This window comes from Coptis chinensis, chromosome 1 (genome assembly GCF_015680905.1).
Source record: "Coptis chinensis isolate HL-2020 chromosome 1, ASM1568090v1, whole genome shotgun sequence".
NCBI lineage: Eukaryota > Viridiplantae > Streptophyta > Magnoliopsida > Ranunculales > Ranunculaceae > Coptis > Coptis chinensis.
This window is the reverse complement of record NC_141456.1, coordinates 66,847,577-66,868,440: the sequence shown is the minus strand read 5'-3', so window position 1 is coordinate 66,868,440 and position 20,864 is coordinate 66,847,577. Positions and strand designations below refer to the sequence as shown.

The 20,864-nt window shown below is 37.5% G+C and overlaps 1 protein-coding gene across 16 annotated transcripts; it reads left to right on the top strand.

The window, feature by feature from the left end:
* Positions 1-385: 385 nt before the first annotated feature.
* Positions 386-6,426, top strand: LOC147525023 (uncharacterized). 16 transcript variants are annotated; one of them, XR_015221000.1, is made up of 8 exons: positions 386-780; positions 1,200-1,284; positions 1,376-1,412; positions 1,853-3,024; positions 3,123-3,164; positions 3,292-3,412; positions 3,845-3,928; positions 6,034-6,420. XR_015221000.1 is itself a non-coding variant. In XM_086605124.1 (7 exons), the coding sequence occupies exons 4-7, from the start codon at positions 3,233-3,235 to the stop codon at positions 6,406-6,408; spliced, it is 426 nt and encodes a 141-aa protein (XP_086461250.1). In that variant the 5' UTR covers positions 393-780; positions 1,200-1,284; positions 1,376-1,412; positions 2,871-3,232; the 3' UTR covers positions 6,409-6,420. The 16 variants fall into 16 exon arrangements, 3 of the variants coding, with proteins under 3 accessions (XP_086461250.1, XP_086461246.1, XP_086461254.1); XR_015220993.1 differs by having other exon boundaries at positions 386-772; positions 1,853-2,114; positions 2,841-3,412; XR_015221004.1 differs by having other exon boundaries at positions 387-780; positions 1,853-3,412; positions 6,034-6,078; positions 6,345-6,426.
* Positions 6,427-20,864: the final 14,438 nt, after the last annotated feature.

Genomic DNA, 20,864 nt, shown 5'->3' with positions numbered 1-20,864 from the left:
ATTGTGACTACGATGGATCTTTGGTCAATGCCAGTAATCTCATACAACACTACTGTAGTCAATTCCTTCTGACTACCATTCACCTTCACAAAAATCCGACGACCATCAATCTCCCTCTTCTTGTAAAAATCACACACCAAATCAGTGTGATAAAAATCCTCTGTAGAATACCACAACCCTTCCCACTTCCTAATACGCATTTCGTGACAGAAAAAGGATGAAAATTATTGAAAAGTAAAAACTTGTTCCGGAGGAATCTTTGGGGTTTGAGGAGCCATTGAGTTTTGGATTTGAAATTAGGGTGAATGTAAGGTGGGGAAGAGTGAATTAAACACTCGATCGAAATTTGGATACACTACACCAGATTTGCTGAAATAGGACGACCTGTTAAGACATTATTCCTCGTCTTGAATTTAGGACGGGCTTTTGAGTCCCAAAAATGAAAAAACCCATCGCAAGGCTTTAGCTCGAATAATAGACGACTTATTCTTTTGTCCTAAATCTAGGACGGGCAAAAGTATCTCTAATGTTCTTTGATGTCGTCGCCATTCAATTGAACCCTATTTGCCTTCAAAAATCAAAACTAACATTTTGCCTTCTTCAATTCGTCCAGCTCCAGAAACCCTTGTATTGCGCTTCTTCTTCCTCGAACTTACTCCACTTTTTCTTTTATTCTCTTCACTTCCTACTGTTAGATACATATATTTTTCCTTCTTTTTTGCACGACTTCATTAAGGCATCTTTCACTTACTTTGGATTAAAGAGATCGAAGGTCGTTAGGTTTCTCTCCATCACCCTCTTTTCTCTTTGCTTAAGCATGCCTTTTATGTTAATTCAATTTTGTTTTTTGGTTTAATTGAAGTGGGGGTTTTCAATTTTCTAGGTTTTTAAAATTGGGGATTTCAACATCACCGATTGTAAGCTAGTTATTTTATTGGGAAACCACTAGTTTAATTAGATGTTAATCCTTGATATTGAAACAAAGGAAGGTAGGGCGGATGTTGTAAAGCTTTAAGACATTTGGATGTTTGATTTATGTGTGAACTTGTAGTGGGTAAGTGATAAACTGTGAAAATGTGATACTCTTAGGGATGGTGTCACACATGATCTTTTGCAGCCCAACTGCCCAATTGATTCCATCTTGTTCATACTTCATCATGATCCTTCAAATTCTAACGAGGGTTATGTGACATCTGTAGATATTGCAGAGTATAGAGTTGATGACAATGATGTCGAGTTTTTCAGTTCACGTATGCCCTCTAGGGGGAGCTCTGGTCATCGCAGGTTGGTAGTGTTTTGATGGTTAAATATATACTCATTTTCTCATCGTGTTCATGTAGTTAATATATTTTGTGTCTTTGTTTGTTTATGGCAGTAGTTGGAGGCGTCGTTCCCGCTTCTACGACCATTAGGTATGCAGTACCATATGTATTTAGATATTAGGGTTTTCAATCTTAAAGTAATACCACTTCTACAATAATGGTAATGATAGGCATAACTAAATACAATATAACTAAATACATCTTAAAGTATGATAATTCTGGAATTGAAAGTTTGTGATTAATTTGAAATCAAGTTAGGGTATTCAAATTTCTAATTTACCTCGTTATTCTAGTGTAATCTAGTTTGAATTCATTAATGTTTGGTGTGAAAAATTGTAACTTTACTGTCATGCGTGATTGATTGAATTCGGTCAATTTATGTTTACTTTCGTGTTATTGGATGGAGGATTTTTTTCATTTTGTGGGGAAAAGTTTGAACAAGTCTTGCAGTTGATTTATTTTTTTCTTATTTGCTTATAAAAATTGTTTCTTTTTTGTATGGTTGGGTATTCTGAGTGGTGTTTGTTTAGTTCTGGATGGATTTCGTTTTGGATTTTTTGGAGCGGCTCTGTTTCTCTGGGTAACAGAATAAGTTTTGGAGTTCTCGAGTTTCTAACTGAAGAACATACAGTTACAAAACAAGCATCAACAACTCTGAGTTATATCCATTCATGGAGCAAAATACAAGGCCAGATCAGAGCTTGTCAACAATTTATGGTAGGCGAGGGCCGAATTAGGCAGAAGAAACTAGAGAACCAATTGAAACTTGAAGCAAAGCTTCGTGAGCTAGAGGTAATGACTTTTATTCATGTCCGTTGGTTAGTTCCTAGAATCTCTATTCACTCGAACTTTGAAGGCATGGTTTTAGGGGACTAGCGGTGTGCATTGTGTGGACTGGTGGTGCAGTGTGTGAACTGGTGGTGTGCAGTGTGTGGTGGTTTGCATTGTGTGGACTTGTGGTGTTGTGTGTGAACTGGTGGTGTGCAGTGTGTGGAGGTTTGCATTCTGTGGACTGGTGGTGCAGTGTGTACGTGGATTGTTGGTGTGCAGTGTGTGGTGCAGTGGTGTGACTGGTAGTGTAGTGGACTGGTGATGTGGGTACGACTGCTGCTAGCTAGTGTGTGAGTGTGTGAAAGTTGTGACGTGAGTGTGATTATGTACCATTGGGCACCTAGCTCATGTGGACAAGCTAGCTGGTTTTGCGACTTGTGTGGAAACATAGATACTCTATATTGTTTGTTGAATGTTGGTTGGTTGGGCTATCTGTGCTTGCAAATAAAAGTTAGGAAGTTAGTATATATAGGATGTTGTAAGAAACGTATATAGAACATATATGTTTAGCATGGTAATACTTGAATGATATTCGCAATTATTAGAAGGTAGGGATCACTTCATCCAGCTCTTGTTTTATACTAGAACTTAGAATTGTTACGGTGACTCTTGAAAAGTCCTTTACATAGAAACACTATAAAATCTATTTTAAAAATCAAACAGACAAATTGATGCTCTTCTCTTCAGGTTTTGCATATTAATTGTCTTCAACTTCAGAACATGTGTTCTTAATTCTATGTCATGGCGGGGATTGGTAGTACTCAATTAAACCTAAGAAAGGCTCTAGGAGCTTTAAAGGACTCCACAAAGGTTGGGTTGGCAAAAGGGAACAGTGAATACAAGGTGATTTCGTATCTGCACTATCCAATTGGTACGTTTAATTATGTCTCTTGTAATTGTTATGTGGTTTTTCAGTTCCTTACAACTGATGCTCTTTTTTCGAGGAACTGGATATTGCTATTGTAAAAGCCACAAACCACGGTGAACATATAGCAAAGGAGAAGCATATCAGTAGGGAGTGAATTTTTTTTCCTGAGTTCATACTCTTTAACATACATAATGATAAAGTTTTTTTTTTAATGTTATATTTAGTTCTAAGTTTTTATTTACTTCTAAGTTTTGCTTGTTCTAATGTCAGAAAGTTCGTGTTTGTTTTGACAACTATTTTTTCTGCGATTTCGTCTTCAAGACCTCGAGCCGATGTTGCATATTGCATCTATGCTCTTGCTAAACGTCTTTCAAAAACACACAACTGGGCAGTAAGCACCTTTACTTTTTTATCCCTTTTATTGTTTTGTTATCGAAACACCACTTAATTAGGCCCTATATAGCTTGGTGTTTAAAGTAAATCTTCTATAACTAGATGGACCCATTCTTCTCGGTCTAATCCAGTCAACATGTTTTTGTAGCTTCTTCTTTCCCTTTCACAATCTCCTCTGTATCTGAACCTCATGTTTTTTTGGAGATTCTATCTAACAAATATATGTTAACCACATTAATCTGCATGCCTTTTGATCATTATCCCTTTTTAACACACTATTTTAATTAACTTCCAGAAAACATTAGTCTATCGTGAGCTTTTTGGATGAGTGGGTGCTTTTATTATGCTTGTTTTCCAGCAACTTTTTGCTAATTATTTAATCAATCTATTGTCATATATATGAATTTGTTTATTTTGTGTCTATGTACAGGAAACAACTACTGAGGATGTACCAATGCCTACTTTTTTCTGCTTCCTTGCACTGTTGGCCTTTAAGATTTTCGCTACAGAGCAGGTCCTGTTTACATCTTTCTTGATTTTTCACTTCTTCATTTTGACAAGATATTCTCTTTTTTTCATTTGGATATCATTTTATTGAATGATTGACTCAGTAAGTTGCTTTCTTTGTATTGATAATAATAAAAAAAAAAACTGAAATATACAAGGGTGGAAAAGGATGCCACCTTAGTCCTATTTCTACATGCAATCATGACTAGGTCGGTCTGCTTTAAAAACCAGATAAACAATCATGCTTACGTGTTTTTTGAATATAAAGAACTTCATCTGGGATTAGTCCACTTTATATGTGAGTGGAGGCCGTCCAATTAAAGATATTACCAAGACCTAGAATAATTCCACGATTTGTTAGGGCATCTGCATAGTCAGCCTTCTCATGGTTGATGATATACATCGGGATTTAAAACTTGCAAAGCTTGCAATAAAGCCCTTTTACAATCCAAAGAACATGCCGACTATCAAATGGTTCCATAAGAAGAGGGTAGTTTGGGTTGCAAGTATGTATCACTCAAAATGTTGCTTTGTTGGGCAAGTGGCTTTGGAGATGTCGGGAAGAGGAGGAACAGTTGTGGAGGAAGGTGGCGGTGGATAAGTATGGGGGAGGAGAGAGAACGGTGGTAAAGGAACCTAGAAATCCTTATGGGATTACACTTTGGAGGGGCATCACAGGTGGATGGAATATATTTGCTATACCAGGATTAGTAAGAGGTTAGGGCTATGGTGACATGGACTTTATTGTCTTTGTTGGGATTTTTTACAAGTACGGAGGTGAGTGCTGGAGTGGCTGGAGTGCAAGAAATGAATCATGACTCATGAGTTTGTTACCAATTAAATTGGTGTCCCTATGGAAATTATTCTCATAAATCGAACACACAACTCAAGGTGCGGATTGCTCCACACCTGAAGGTCTGTGAGAAGCATTGAACATTGCAACAGGGTCTCAGTTTTGAGTCTCCTTAAGATCACAGTAGAAATCATTGAGAAATGCAAGCGAGGCAAATTGCCTTGCATACTAGGTCGCCCCACCAGAAATGGAGATTAACTTAATCAAGAGTATGAGAGTCTTCTTTTCGGAATATTTTAGTCATCATCGAGTGAGCGGAGCGAATGATCTTGGCCCAACTTTTTCCAAGTGCCCAAAAATGTCAAATGACCTGGTTTTCGTTTGACTGTCCTCAAACATCTCTTCTTCCCTTCGCCTCCCTCTCACTCTCCACCTCTGCCTCCTCTCTGCTCACTCCCTACTGCTAGCAGTTACACTAGTTGTATATGTGGGAATAGCAGCAGCTACACTTTTAATAAGTGTACTTTTTCTTGCTCGAGACAAAAAGTTATTCTTCGAGTTTTTAAGTTTATCTTTAATCTTGTTAATTATAGTTCTAGAACTGGTTTTCGAAGGCTTAAGGGGGTAATTCCTAAATATTTGTTATTAGCAGGAGAACCATGGGGTAATTTAAGGATTTTACTCAAGAAGTATATATTCTTAGGAATGTTATAACTAAAGAGAATAGATGATTTGGTATGTTACATGGGTACACCATATTTAGATACATGGAATGTACGTGTCCGACACACACACACACATTTGTATGTGATATACCTCAATTTTTGGTATTTCGCTGTGTCCGACACTTTGTACCCGTGTCAATGTAATTCAGATGATTTGTTAGTTTATAGACTGACCAGGCAGGGAACAATAATTTTGAAGATGCTCAATAGTAACTTTGACCAGTGTGCATGCCCACTCACATGTTGTTCATTAAGCTTGTTTACTTTGAATGTTTTATGTTTTTTTTTCCCATATGTGTGTTTTAAGTCAGCTAGTTGCTACTTGTATCAAATTTCTGAGTAGCAAAACTTTAGCTATTTAAGTCTAGTACCAGTCTCCTTATTGGATTTTAGAAAAGCGAATTTCAATAGTCTTTCCACCACTTGCTTTCCACTACTCCCTTTGGGCGAGTTTGGGGTGCCTACCAAATAACATCGATTGTAATGATCATAAGGTTGTCGTTCTTGCCCTTTGTTATGCTATAATGGTCGTATGTAAACCTTGGCTGTGATAAACTATAGCATTATGCTGATGTAATTGTTTCCCTAAAGCAGTTAGATGTTGCTATTTTGGAGGTCGGCTTGGGAGGCACATTTGAGGTATATATAGGTATACTCTATGTTTCTTGCTAATGTAGAAATGTGGGCTATTGATTATGTGGTACGGTGCATGATGGAGGCTTGAAACTACATGCTTTATAATGATGTTTGGATTGCATGCACTTGATACCAGTATATAACTCTATTTGCAGAGAGTTTTTGCCTTGGCATGCTTTATAATGAGTTTTTGTAGGATTTTATGTGTGTTTATAGCCACACCAGTCTTGGTGCTCAACTGCTTATGGTCGGTGTGTTGCTGATACTAGTCATAGTGTGGTGGTGGTGCTGGCACGTGGTTTGAGTGTGTGCTGGCTGGTGGTGGTAGCGTGAGTGTGTGTGTGTGTACGTTAGGTGGTAGCGTGTGAGTGAGTGTGGTCTTTGTGTGGTGAGTGAGTGTGGTCTTTGTGTGTGGTGAGTGAGTGTGGTCTTTGTGTCTTTGGGTGCTACTGCTTGGGTGGGTGGAGTGTGTCTTTGGGTACCGCCCTTTGCTTCTTCTTTGGTTTGGTGCCTTGCTTTGGTGCACGGGTGTTGTTGTTGTTATTGGTGCCCGGGCCTGGCTGGTGGTGGTGGTGTCGCTGCTGCTGCCATGGACCTGCTGGTGCTCGCTGCTAGTGCCTGCTGCTACTAGTGGTGGTGTCGCTGCTGGTGATTCACACGAAAGAACAAAATGTGTGTGCAAAGGTTATTATGTTCATATTCTTCTTTGTATACTTTGAAAGCCTAGTTGTTGGCAATCATAAGCTTGAAAATATTGTAAATTGGAAATTATTAATGTATATATCAATTTTTGAAATGTGTTGTTTTAGTATGTTGTTTGACTAATTGATTTTATCATCTGAGAAACCTTAAATCGGGGGAGGTTGGGAAAAAATTCTACAAATATATATATATATATATATAAAATATATATATATATATATATATATAAAAAAAAATTACCTTAAACTTGTACGACGGAAATGCATGTCCTAAACTAAGGACACAAATTTATGACGGTTGGTAGAGTTCCAGTTTTGAAAACACGTAGTTGTATTGGAAAACAAATATACGACGGTTTTGAGAGTCCTATATTTAACGACGACATAAATTGTCTCAAGTCCGTCGCAGTTCTAATTCAACTTACCACACTCATTCCCGTCGTTAATATTAACGACAGGGCTATTCACGACGGAGTCTGGGACACTATTTTCCGTCGTAAATCTCGATTTAGGACGGATTTAACCGTCGTTTTTTGCCATTTCTGGTGTAGTGATAGGGGTTGTGTAGAGGTTAGGGTGCGGGTGCGCTCAGGTTTAGGCTGGAGACGAGGGCGTGCACGCTCAAGTTTTTCTGGGTTTAGGCTTTTCTTGAGTTTTTGGAGGCAGAGAGAAAAGAAAAAAAAAATCGCGTTTTGGTTTTTAAAAGGTTGTGCGAGTCACGTTACCGCGTAGGGTTAAAACGTTGGGCCCAAGCCCAAAACAAATTCTGAAATGCTCATCCTGTCCTATGCCTCGCAAAGTTTAAAACTAAAATTTCCAATTCGTTAACGGTCCGATTTTTGTGAATGAGCTATGAAGACGATCAGCAAAGAAAGTAAAATCAAATGATCTATAAAAAAAACTCCAATCTAACCGAGGTTGACATATAAGAAGAAGGAAAACGCTCCAAAACGCGTGAATGACATAAGTTATATGATCAAAAGAAATCTAAATTCATAGATAGTGTCAACCCAAATTAAAATATGACTACACGGCATAAACAACAAGAATAGGAAGTTGAGCGATCAAGAATGGAAAGACCAAACACCCCACCTCCAAACAAATTTTTGAAAACATAGTTTAGAAAATTTGTTTAAAAACGTGGGTCTTTTAAAGTCAGATTTCCGAGACTTGCTAGATTACTGTTTATAGGGTTTTAATATATATATATATATATATATATATATATATATATATATATATATATATATATTATGAATAAGGTTTAATATAAAGGAAAACAATAAAACAATAAAGACATAAATCACTCCATAGAGAAACATGACTCAAAAACCGAGAAAACATGCAAGAGTTGAAACTGTGAATTAAGTTAAACGTGGACTTAGGATCGGTACTTAAAGCCACACCCTCCAAAGGGAAGGCCCGGTTACCTTAATGGTGCACTTACCAATATATGGAAATGAAAGGAAGTACACCAAACATCAAAGGTCAGTCCTTATAGACAAGGTCTTGTAAAAGGACATCCTCCACATCTGGGGACATTAGCTCGTGAAAATGTTTTAAATATTGGCCATTAACTTGAAAGGTATTGTTGTCCTTGGGATTTACGAAGGAGATTGCCCCGTAAGGGGTGACTTCAGTAGCCATAAAAGGACCAGACCAACGGGTTTTTAATTTTCCTAGGAAAATGTGCAAACAGGAGTTGTAAAGCAAACATTTTGACCAACCACAAACTCTTTATGCAAAACCTGTTTATCATGAACACGTTTCATGTTAGCTTTATAATCCTTCGTGAGATCATAAGAATCGCTACAAATTTCTTCAAGATCATTTAATTACAATTTGTGCTTGACACCTGCCTCATCAATATTGAAGTTCAGGCTTTTAATAGCCCACATAGCACAGTGCTCCAATTCAATGGGCAAGTGACAAGGTTTTCCAAACACCAATCTAAAGGGAGACATTCCTATGGGAGTTTTAAAGATGTCATATACGCCCATAAGGCATTTGTTAGACGCTTAGACCAATCTTTCCGATCAGGATTGACTGTCGTTTCTAATATTTTTTTAATTTCCCTATTAGCGACTTTTACTTGGCCACTAGTCTGTGGATGACAAGGAGTAGCAACCATATGGGTAACTCCGTACTTCTTAACTAAAGAAGCAATAACTCTATTACAAAAATGCATTCCGCCATCACTGATGATAGCTTTAGGGATGCCAAAACGATAGAAGATGTATTCCTTAGCAAAAAACACAACTGTCTTATAGTCATTACTACGGCAAGCCATGACCTCTATCCATTTGGAAACGTAGTCCACGACAACAAGAACATAAATAAAACAATGGGAAACATGAAAAGGACCCATGAAATCAATGCCCCATACATCAGAAATTTCTACTACCATAATGGGATGTAAAGGCATCATATTACGTTTAGTGATACACCCAAGTTGTTAGCAACGACCACATGTCTTGCAGGGAACTTGGGCATCTTTGAAAATGGTAGGCCAATAAAAACCACATTGAAGAACTTTAGCTGCAGTTTTCATACCACTAAAATGGCCACCACACTCTTTGTCATGGCAGAAGGATAAAACCTCATTATATTCCCACTGGGGAATACAACGACGAATTATCTGATCCGCACAATACTTAGAAAGGTAGGGCCCTTCCCAGTAGTATAACTTAACTCTCGCCAAAAATTTCTTACGTTCATTTCTTGACCAAACATCAAGAATAATATCATAAGCTAAATAATTCATAATGTCGACATACCAAGGTGCAGAAAAAATAGAATAAAGATGCTCATCAGAAAAAGAATTAGGTATATGGACTCCGAATCACTATCACTGTCATTGGTTAATCTAAATAAGTGATCGACAACTACATTTTTGACCCCTCGTTTATCCTTAATTTCTAGGGTAAACTCATGCAGGAGAAGAATCCATCAGATCAATCTCTATTTATCATCCTTCTTGGTGAGAAGGTACCTAAGAGTTGCATGGTCAGTGTAGACTAAGGTCTTTGAACCAACCAAATAAGGATGGAACTTATCTAAAGCATAAACCACAGCTAAAAAGTCATTTACCATAGTAGTATAATTTCTTTGAGCATCGTTTAACGTCTTACTAGCATAATAAATAATCGTGGACTTATCATCTAGTTTCTGGCCTAACACAGCACCAACAGCATAATCGCTAGCGTCACACATAAGCTCTAAAGGTTTAGACCAATCGGGAGGCTGTATAATTGGTGCAGATGTTAAAGTGGCTCTTAGAGTTTCAAAAGCCTATTTGCAATCATAATTGAAATCAGAGATGGCATCTTTTAAAAGCAGATTAGTTAAACGCCTAGATAATTTTGAAAAATCCTTGATAAAATGTCTACAAAAACATGCATGGCCTAAAAAGGCTCTAATGTCACGGATAGTCCATGGTATAGGTAGAGATGCTATTTTATCTAATTTGGCCTTATATACTTCTATGTCATCGCTAGATATAATTTGACCTAGCACTATTCCTCTTTTTAACATAAAATGACATTTTTCCCAATTTAAAACCAGATTTTTCTCCTCACACTGTGTCAACACTTTGGAAAGGTTAGACAGGCATTCACTAAAAGAGTCTCCATAGAGAGAAAAATCATCCATAAAAACTTCCATGAAGCGCTCCACCATGTGACTAAAGATATGAAGCATACACCGCTGGAAGGTACCTAGAGCATTACAAAGGCCAAAAGGCATTCGTTTATAGGCATATGTTCCAAAAGGACATGTGAAGGTAGTCTTGTCTTGGTCATCAGGATAGATAATGATCTAAAAATAGCCAGAGTAGCCATCTAAAAAACAATAATAAACATGACTAGCTAGACGTTCGAGCATCTGATCTATAAAAGGTAAAGGAAAGTGATTCTTCCGTGTCATGGTATTTAAGCGTCTGTAGTCAATGCAAATCCTCCATTTCATAGGAACTCGTGTGGAAACATATTCACCCGCACCATTACGCACAAAGGTAAACCCCAATTTTTTAGAAATTACGTGAATGGGGCTTACCCATTTGCTATCGGAGATGGGATATATGATACCCCCATCGAGTAACTGTAAGACTTCTTCCCTGACCACCTCTTTCATGGAAGGGTTCAAATAATGTTGTGGTTCGCGTGAAGTCTTTGTATTATCCTCCAAATGTATGCAATGCGTGCATACACTAGGGTTAATCCCTTTAATGTCGTCTAGGGACCAACCGATCGCGAAACGATGTTCCCTAATCACCCTAAGCAAAGGTGTCTCTTCATCAGTAGATAACTGAGAAGATATGATCACCGGATGACTACCATCTAGATCAAGTTGGATATATTTCAACTCAGCATGAAGAGGTTTAAGCACAGGGGTCGGATGAATGGGTAAAAAGGCTTCCGGAGGGTCCTCGTCATGAGTAATGAAGACTTGTTTAGGTAAGAGGTCTTCAAACTCGGAAGATGGAGCTACAGAAGGATCTATGCTAGGAGTACACTCGAACAGGACATTGACTTCCTCTATGTAGGACTCGTCGTCGAAGTCGGAACTTCCGAAGGAAAAGAATTGGTGCATCTGATTCTCTGGAAACGTATTGTTGAAATAATCTTGAGCTAAACTCTTGATCATGCTAACTTCTTCATCGATAGTCGTATCAGGTAACTGTTGCATCATTTTGAAAACATTTACCTCAACAGAAAGATGGCCAAAGGACATGGACATCGAACCATCACGACAGTTTATAAGCGCGTTGGCAGTTGCCAAGAAAGGTCGCCTAAGATGATAGGAATAAAGTCGTTAGCGACTTCTGTGCCAAGGATAACGAAGTCTGCTGGGTAGTAAAAATCTTGAACATTAACCAGCACGTTTTCAACGACACCCTTAGGATACTTAATAGAACGATTAGCTAATTACAACGTCATTTTAGTTGGTTGCATCTCTTGTAGACCTATTTGTTTATATAGATAATAAGGGAGTAAGTTAACACTCACCCCCAAGTCTAATAGCACTATTGTCATATGGGTATCCCCTAAGGTGCATTGTACAGTAGGACGACCAGGGTCCTTGTACTTAACGATTCCATTATGTTTAGATAGAGTGGGCAATTGTTCGGTTAAAAAGGCGTCTTTTGGTATATTTGTTTTCCGCCTAGTAGTGCACAACTCTTTTAGAAACTTACCATGTTGTGGTAATTTTTTAATAGCTTCAAGAAAAGGTAGGTTTATCGTTAGATTTTTAAAAATTTCCCTAATCTTGTCAAAATTTGAATCTTTGTTTAATATGGCTAGTCTCTAGGGAAACGGTGGTTTCTCTATATATTTAGCATATCGATCAATAAGAGTTTTAACCTTGGCCACTTTCCTCTTGGGTTGTGGTTTAACTGGTACATCTACAGGAGTAGGATCTTTAATTTCTATATCGGTATCTAGTAATTTGTCATTTTCAACGACCACTGGTGGTGTATTAATGGGCATAGTTACGGCGTTATCAACCACTCTACTAGAACAGAGAGTAGTGATGGCGTTTAACTCACCTACATTTAAATTTTCATTACTAGTATTACCGGTTACTTTAAAGGCTGTGCTTGGCGTTTTAGGATTAGGTATAGCTTGACTTCGAAACACACCTTTTGGTTTGGCTTTCTCTTGGGTTAACTGTTATATGGAAAGATTAATGGATTGTAAAATCTGTTGGTTAGCTTGCATGTAGGCTTCAAAACGATCCGGTTGTGAAGGTGTACTGGCCACAGGTGGTGTGACTAGAACTATCTCACGTTGATTATTAACGGGTAGGTTTTGATAGTTATTATTAACCGGTACGATACCTCTATTGTTATTATTATAATTATTGTAATTATTATAATTCCCTTGTCATTGTCCTTGTCTTGGTGGAGCTTGGTTGTAATTATTTGTTGGCCTAATATTTTGATTATTAAACCCCAGAGGTGTAACTTGTTGATTATTTCGCCAACCGAAGTTGGGATTTTGTCTCCAAGGTGCGTTAGGTTGCCTATGAATGGAGCAAATATTATCCGACTTTGATAGTGGTTGATATAGTTGTTCATAGACAAGAGGACAATAGGAGTCGGTATGCTCAAGACTGTAATAGAAATTACATGGAAGAGAGTTGATGTTCATGACATGAGTAGGCTTATGTTGAATAGAAATGGCTTCTACCTTTTTTGTGAGGGATTCGATTAGATTTCTAAGCTTGGGATCAAATTTAACCTCAAACATATTGGCAGGCTTAACTGTGGAAGAAGAATTAGCGGAGCAGGGGATGTTATTACCCCTCCAGTTATTATTACCCTTAGATTGATCTTCTAAAAACCTATAAGCCTCTGAGGCTCCTTTACTAAGGAAACTACCCCCAATCATTACATCAAGGACCTCTTTATGATGATGTAAAATCCCTTTGAAAAAGGCACGAACAAGTGTGTCTTTCACAAGGTTATGATGCAGACACTCGATGAGAAGATCAGTGAAACGATTCCAGGCCTTTGAAAAGTATTCATGAGGATTCTGGCGGAAGAAATGAATCTTTTAAATCATTTGATCCGTCTTCAGTGGTGGGTAAAACTGTTCCATGAACAATTGAACAAGTTTGGCCCATAAGTCCACAGAATTAGGCATTTGGGCAGTTAACCAAGATGTCACCTTATCAACTAGGGTGAAAGGAAACACCCTATGTTTAATTTGTTCCGAACCTACGGTAGGATGATGAAATGTGGTAAGAACTTGTTCTATCCTACGCATATGCTGATAAGGCTTCTCATGGTCTAACCTATGAAAAACAGGTAACAAATTAAATATATTCGAGGGAATTTGAAAATCCTCCACTGGGTCTACAAGAATAATGCATGATTTAGGACTATCGTTTAGGGCTTTGTAAAAATCAGAGAGATGAGTCTCTATTTCTTCAGCCATTATTGCAGGTGTAGTGTGTGATATTCTAGATAGGCGTCTGCATTGACGTTTACAATAGATAACGTTAGATGGTTTGCTCTTACCGGACCTTAACCTCATGCAAGGCTAACGCCAATATGAAAAAAACCACTAACCAAAGTCAAACAACAACTTGATATACTAGAATTAAAACTCCTCTGACAGTAGAGACGAGGAGTGAAAGAAAGAGTACCTGAATGCCTCCTTGCTACGCATATGAATAGCATCTTTGATACGCGATCTCAGTGTATTGAAGAAGTTCAGAACACTGAATAGTAAAAATAATTTAACCAAAACGAGAGCCGGTGACTAACCTATAAAAATCGGGTTTTTCTTCAGAAGGGTATGAGCGCGCTCTATTATAGAGTAAACAAGGGTGCGGGCGCGCTCAAGGTACTATTCGAAAAAAAAAAATTCCAATAACAAGAGCGCGGGCACGCTCCGAGTACTATTTCAAAAAAAATTCTAAAAAAAAAACAAACATAGTGAGAACCAAACAATCGGGTGGGGGGTGTAATTGGTTATTGGTAGAATTGAAAACACAGTGGGAAACTAATCTAACAAAACTAAGATGGTAGCGGCACCATTTGATAATAATAAAATAGATGTTTCTTATCCTAACGAATAATGATTTATGCTAGGAATAGGAAAGCTAGTTATTCTACATTTAGATCAAAGTTTCTACTCTCGATTATCTTATAATAACGTGGAGTCAGAATTCATTCCACTCCTAGTTTCTTAGACGTAATAATTTCTCTGAATTAAACAATCCTACAATATCAATGAGAGCAATAATCAAATTATACTAATATAGTGAAATTAACTAATTTAGATATTCTAACTTATACGATGACAATTTAATACTAAGATGTGAATGAGAAGAATAGATTAGGAGGACCACCTTGATTAATTCTTAATATGCTAGTATAGATTTGTTGTAATCCTAATCTTTATATTTTCACATAAAGGTTAGGTTTTTTTAATCCCTAATTATTCATGGAAATCTCTGCCAACTAATAATTAGCATGTGAGGCAATTTAAACACATTCTCATGGTAAATTAACTACCTTCTAGAGTGGAATATTTTACTACAACTATTCTACACTAACACATCAAGTCTTCATTAAAGCTTCAATCAAACCCCTCTAATAGAAGTTTAGCTATGATTCATTAGACTATCTTAATTAAAATAATAAGAATAAGAATAAGACATAATTGAAACAATATAAATAACTTGGCTTTATTAATGGTGTCTAGGCTAGAAAAACAATAACTAAGGTTTAAAACTAAAGAAAACTAATGATAGAAAGCTTAATTAACTAAGGGGTTTTTATTCTAAATAATAGGAGGATCCTTTTGAGTTTTACCTTAGTCCTCTTTATTTAGGAGAGAGTTAGGTTTACAATTTTGTGCATGGGCTTTGGAGCCATGTTTTGGGCCATTAAATCAAGCCCAAAATCTAATTACTTAAGTCCAAAAAGGGTTTCTCAATTAGAAATTACTGTAACAGCCTTTTCGTCCACTTTTACTTCTCTGATTAGATCAAAGCCTAGACCATTAGAAACCTATTTCTGAGCCAGTTGTTTTAACATATAATAGGCCCAAGTACGAGGTCTGAGTCCAAAGATACGGCCTGTGGAAGTTCTGTTGACTTTTATGCTCTATTTCTCCGCATTGACTTTGACTTTTCAACTTTGACCAAACTTTAAAAAGGCTTTTCCTCCTTGAAACTTGAGCTTTAATCATAGAACTTCTTAACAACCAACCTTTGCTCCTTTCTCTTGAAAAAGTGACATATTTCTTCACATATTTGACTCCAATACCTGAAATACACAAAAACACGTAAACAGTACTAACTCTTATTTATTATACACAGAATTGGTCTAAATATGATATTATTAAGGGGTTAAAACTACAGTTTTGGGCTCTTATCACTAACCTAGCATGTAATTTCTTCTATTTTCTCTAATGAAAGGGTAGCCAAGTGAATGATCGTGAAAAAATAGATACTTGTGGAAGATATGTGGGATATGGATAAGTCTCAGAAGGAAGGAATGGAAAACATGAGAATGTGGGTTTAGCATAAAACTCATTGGTGGCGTGAGTTAGTATAATCACACATCTAGAAATGGTTGAGTGGCTTATCCTTGGTTATTATTTCTGTATCAGGAGGGTTTAAATAATCATGAAGCACAGGAGAAGCAAAAAGGTCAAGTGCAAACTCAAGGTTCCTTTGAAAAGGTAAAAGGTGGGGAATATTGGTGATGGAAGGTGAAAGCATGACATTAGGATGTGATGTGGGTGAATGGATGTTGATAGGGAGGGACTCACGAGGTGGCAAAGAAGAGTTGCAAAAGAGTCAAAGGAAATCTTCCTCGATTTCATCTACATCCAGGGAGTCATTGTCAAAGTTAGAACTTCCAAAGGAGAAGAATTGGTGCATCTGATTCTCAGGAAATGTGTTTTTGAAATAATCTTGAGATAAGCTCTCAATTATGCTAACTTCTCCATCGATAGTCGTATCTGGTAACTGTTTCATTATTTTGAAAATATTCACCTCAACAGAAAGGTACACAAAGGACATAGACATCGAACTGTAGTGGCAGTTTATGAACGCGTTGGTGGTTACCAAGAAGGGACGCCCTAAAATGATAGGAATAGAGTCGTTTGCGACTTTTGCGTCGAGGATAACGAAATCAGTTGGGTAGTAAAAATCTTGAACTTTCACAAGCACCTTTTCAACAACACCCTTAGGATACTTAATAAAACGGTCAGCAAATTGTAACATCATTTTAGTTGGTTGCATCTCTTGTAGACCTATTTGTTTATATAGATAATACAAGAGTAAGTTAACACTCACCCCCAGGTCTAATAGCGCAGTCGTCGTGTGGGTATCCCCTAAGGTGTATTGTACAGTAGGACGACCAGGGTCCTTGTACTTAACGATTCCATTATGTTCAGATAGAGTAGGAAACTGTTCAGTTAAAAAGGCGTCTTTTGGTATATTTGTTTTCCGCCTAGTAGTGCACAGCTCTTTTAGAAACTTAGCATGTTGTAGTAATTTTTTAATAGCTTTAAGAAAAGGTAGGTTTATCGTTAGATTTTTAAAAACTTCCCTAATCTCGTCAAAATTTGTATCCTTGTTTAACATGGCTAGTCTATAGGGAAACGGTAGTTTCTCTGTATATTTAGCATATGGATTGATAAGAGCCCAAAACTGTAGTTTTAACCCCTTAACCATCATACTTTTAGACCAATTATGTGAGTAATAATTAAGAGTTAATACTGATTACGTGTTTTTATGCATTTCAGGCTTCAAAGTCCATTATGTGCAGAAATGTGCCACTTTAGCGAGATAAAGGAGCAAAGGTCGGTTGCTAAGGAGTTCTGTGATTAAAGGCCAAGATTCAAGAAGACAAACCCTTTCTAAAGCCCGGTCAAAAGCTGAAAATTCGACGCGGGCAGAAACAGCACACAAAGTCAATAGAACTTTCGAAGGCCGTATCTTTGGACTCAAACCTCGGAATTGGGCCTACCTTATGTCAAAATGACCGGCTCGGAAAGAGCTTTCCAATGGTCTAAGCCTTGACCCAACTAGAGGAGCAGAAGTGGACGAAAAGTCTGTTGAAGCCAACTGCAGCTGAAGAGGCCTTTTTGGACTAAAAGAATTGGGTTTTGGGCCTGATTCTCTGGCCCAAAACATGGCTCCAAGCCCATGCACGATTTTTGGATCTGAAAGTATAAAAACAAGAGCTTGACTCTTTGTTAATGGTAGATAGTTAGACCTAGATTAGTTAGCCTCCATTAATTAGTTTTAGAACTTAGTTTTAGAATTTCAATTAGTTAATTAATTAGTTTTTCATATCTTGTTTTAAATCTAGTTTCATGTTTAATTAATTACTTTAGAACAAAGTAGATTATTAATTTAGTATTTGAATCATTGTTTTATTATTTATTAGATTAATAAAATAGTGTTCTTGATAATCTAGTTTCATTTTCATTTATTTATTAGCTTAAATCCTTATATTTACTTAATTGTCATTATCAGTTTAATTCAATTATTGCATGAGTAGTTTTGAATTGAGTTTAAACAAGTAAAGTTCAAATCTTTATATCATGTCTTGTTGAATTCCATTGGGAATGATAAGCGTGATGATTCTCGGCTAAACCTCCATTTGAGGGGTTGAGAAGCCTTGATGAAAGCTTGATTCGATTATCGTAAAGTCGCCGTAATTTCCTTTCCACTCTAGAAATGATTAGTTCACCATGAGAATGGGTGTAATCGTTCACATGCTAGTTATGAATTGGTAGAAATGTCATGTGTAATTAGGGATTAGGAGTAACCAGATTGTTCTGCGAAGCAATTCAATTCGGATTACGACGATTCTTTGTTAGTAGGATTAAGTCGAGTTAAGGTGGAATCAATCCCCTCTAACTCTTTATCATAGAATCGATTAGCATTCCCATAGTTGTTCAAATAGTCGACTAGTTGCATCTTGTGGGTAGTTGCATCGTAGTCTAGTTATCATTTAAGTAAATCTCTCATTAGACTTAAAAAAGATTATTTATCGTAGAAAAAACAAACATCTTGGAAGGACTAGGAGTGAAACGAATCATCTACTCCACTATATCTCATAGGATTGAGAGTAGAAATCTTTGATAAATCATAGGCACGTAATTAAGTTTGAGTTTACTTACGTTTTGAGTTTTATCGTTCATTTCGTAGGTAAACAGTTATCTTTTTATGTTTCATCAAATGGCGCCGCTGCCGTCTTAGTTACCTTTAGCATTGTTTTCATAGTATAATTAGTCATTTTTAAGTCCCATTAAACCCACCCACCCTTGTTTGATTCATACTGTGGTTGTCCGTTTCAGCATTGAAAAGTTTCGCAAAAAATTACACTTAGCGCGACGCAAACGGTTTAAGACTCGCTGCCAAACGCCTGGAACCTCTTGACGAGCAAACCCAAACCGAAGCGACCAGCCCTAAAACACTGTAACTTGAAGTTACACGGAGCGCACCCTGCCTTCAAAGTGGCGACCACTAAGCTGAATTTGAATTTTGCCGTATTTCTACTGAGGTTTGTTTGAACCGAAGTTTTAAGTTTTTCGGTGTTCTAACTTGTTATATACATCTGAACACACATAAACAAAGGCGCTATTCATAAGCGAAGCAAGGGCCGAATCAGGTATTCCTTTCTTCCATACCTCGCGATCTCGGTTAGAGGTTTATACTAATATATCAAGATTGTTTGGAGGGTTGTCGTATTTAGACTTAGACTTGCATGAGATTAAGGTCTGGTCGGAGAAAAACACCGAACGTAATTAACCATCAACGTCAACAAACAATTCTATCGAGTATACCAATCACTACACCTTTAGCTACTATCCCACCCACCACACCTGACATAATGGCTGAAGAAAGAGAGACTCCTCTCTCCGACTTTTACAAAGCCTTGAGCGATAGCCCTAAATCTTGCATCGTTCTAGCAGACCCAGTGGGGGATTTTCGAAATCCCCCAAACATATTTAATTTGTTACCCGTTTTCCATGGTTTAGACCATGAAAAAGCTTATCAACATATGCGTAGGATTAAACAAGTCCTTACAACATTCCATCATCCTACGGTTGGTGTGGAACAAATTAAACTGAGGGTATTTCCCTTCACCTTAGCCGATAAGGCAGCGTCTTGGTTAACTGCCTAAGCGCCTAATTCTGTGGACTCGTGGGCTAAACTTGTTCAACTGTTTATGGAACATTTTTACCCATCCCTAAAGATGGATGAGATGCTTTCCAAGATTCATTTCTTTCGACAAAATCCTCATGAATCATTTTCAGAGGCTTGGAATCATTTCACCGATTTCCTTATAGAGTGTCCACATCATAACCTAGCGAAAGACACGTTAGTTCGTGCCGTTTTCAAAGGACTTCTACACCACCATAAAGAAGTCCTTGACATAATGAATGGGGGTAGTTTCTTAAGTAAAGGAGCCTCGAAGGCTTATAAATTTTTAGAGGATCAAACTAAGCGAAATAACAACTGGGGGGGTAGTGACGATATCCACCGCTCCGCTAGTTCTTCTAATACAGTTAAGGCCGCCGGTATGTTTGAAATTAAACACGATCCCGAGCTTAAAACTCTAATCGAATCACTCACTAAAAAGGTAGAGGCCATTTCTGTTCAACAAAAGCCTATCCCTGTCATGAATATAAATTCAAATCCATGTAGTTTACATTTGGAGCCCCGAGCATCCCGACTTCCATCCCCCTATAGCCTATGAATAGGCTTGTTCCATTAATAGTGAACCTAACGCCCCCCTTGGAGACAAAATCCCAACTTCGGTTGGAGAAATACCCAACATGTCACACCTCCGTGGTACAATAATCAATATGTTAGGCCAACGACGGTTTATCCAAGCTCCACCACGACAAGGGGGGTCGGGGGTAATTATAATAATTATAACAACCAAGTGCAACCTCGACAAGGTCAAGCACAAGGTCAAGGTAGTTATAATAATTATAACGCTAATAGAGGTATCGTTCCGGTAAATAATAACTATCAAAATCCACCCATAAATAATTCACGCGAGATAGTTCCAGTCACACCACTCGTGACTACTACACCCACACAACCGGATCGTCTTGACACCTTCATACAAGTGAGCCAAAAACTTTTCCAAACCATGGCTCAATCTAACCAACAACTTCTACAATCCGTTAATAATTTAAGCCAACAGTTGGCCCAAGATAAAGCCCAACCCAAAGGTGTGTTTCCAGGTCACGCAATACCTAATCCTAAAATAACAAACACAGCCTTTGAGGTAACCAATAATACTAGTAATGAATTTGAAAATGTAGGTGCGCTAAATGCCATCACCACTCTCCGTTCTGGCAGAGTGGTTGATGATAATCGTAAAAATAATAGAATCCTAAATATTAATGCTACAAGAACACTAATACGAAATCCTACCGTTCTTACGTTTAAATCAATATTTCTTACTCTCAAAACAAAATCATGCAATACAACGAGTAAGGATTCGTTCTACTCTTAAACCTTCAAGACTTAAATAGAATTTAATTATTCAAACACAAGGAACAGTGAGAGTGATGTGTTTGGTGTTTAAACTAA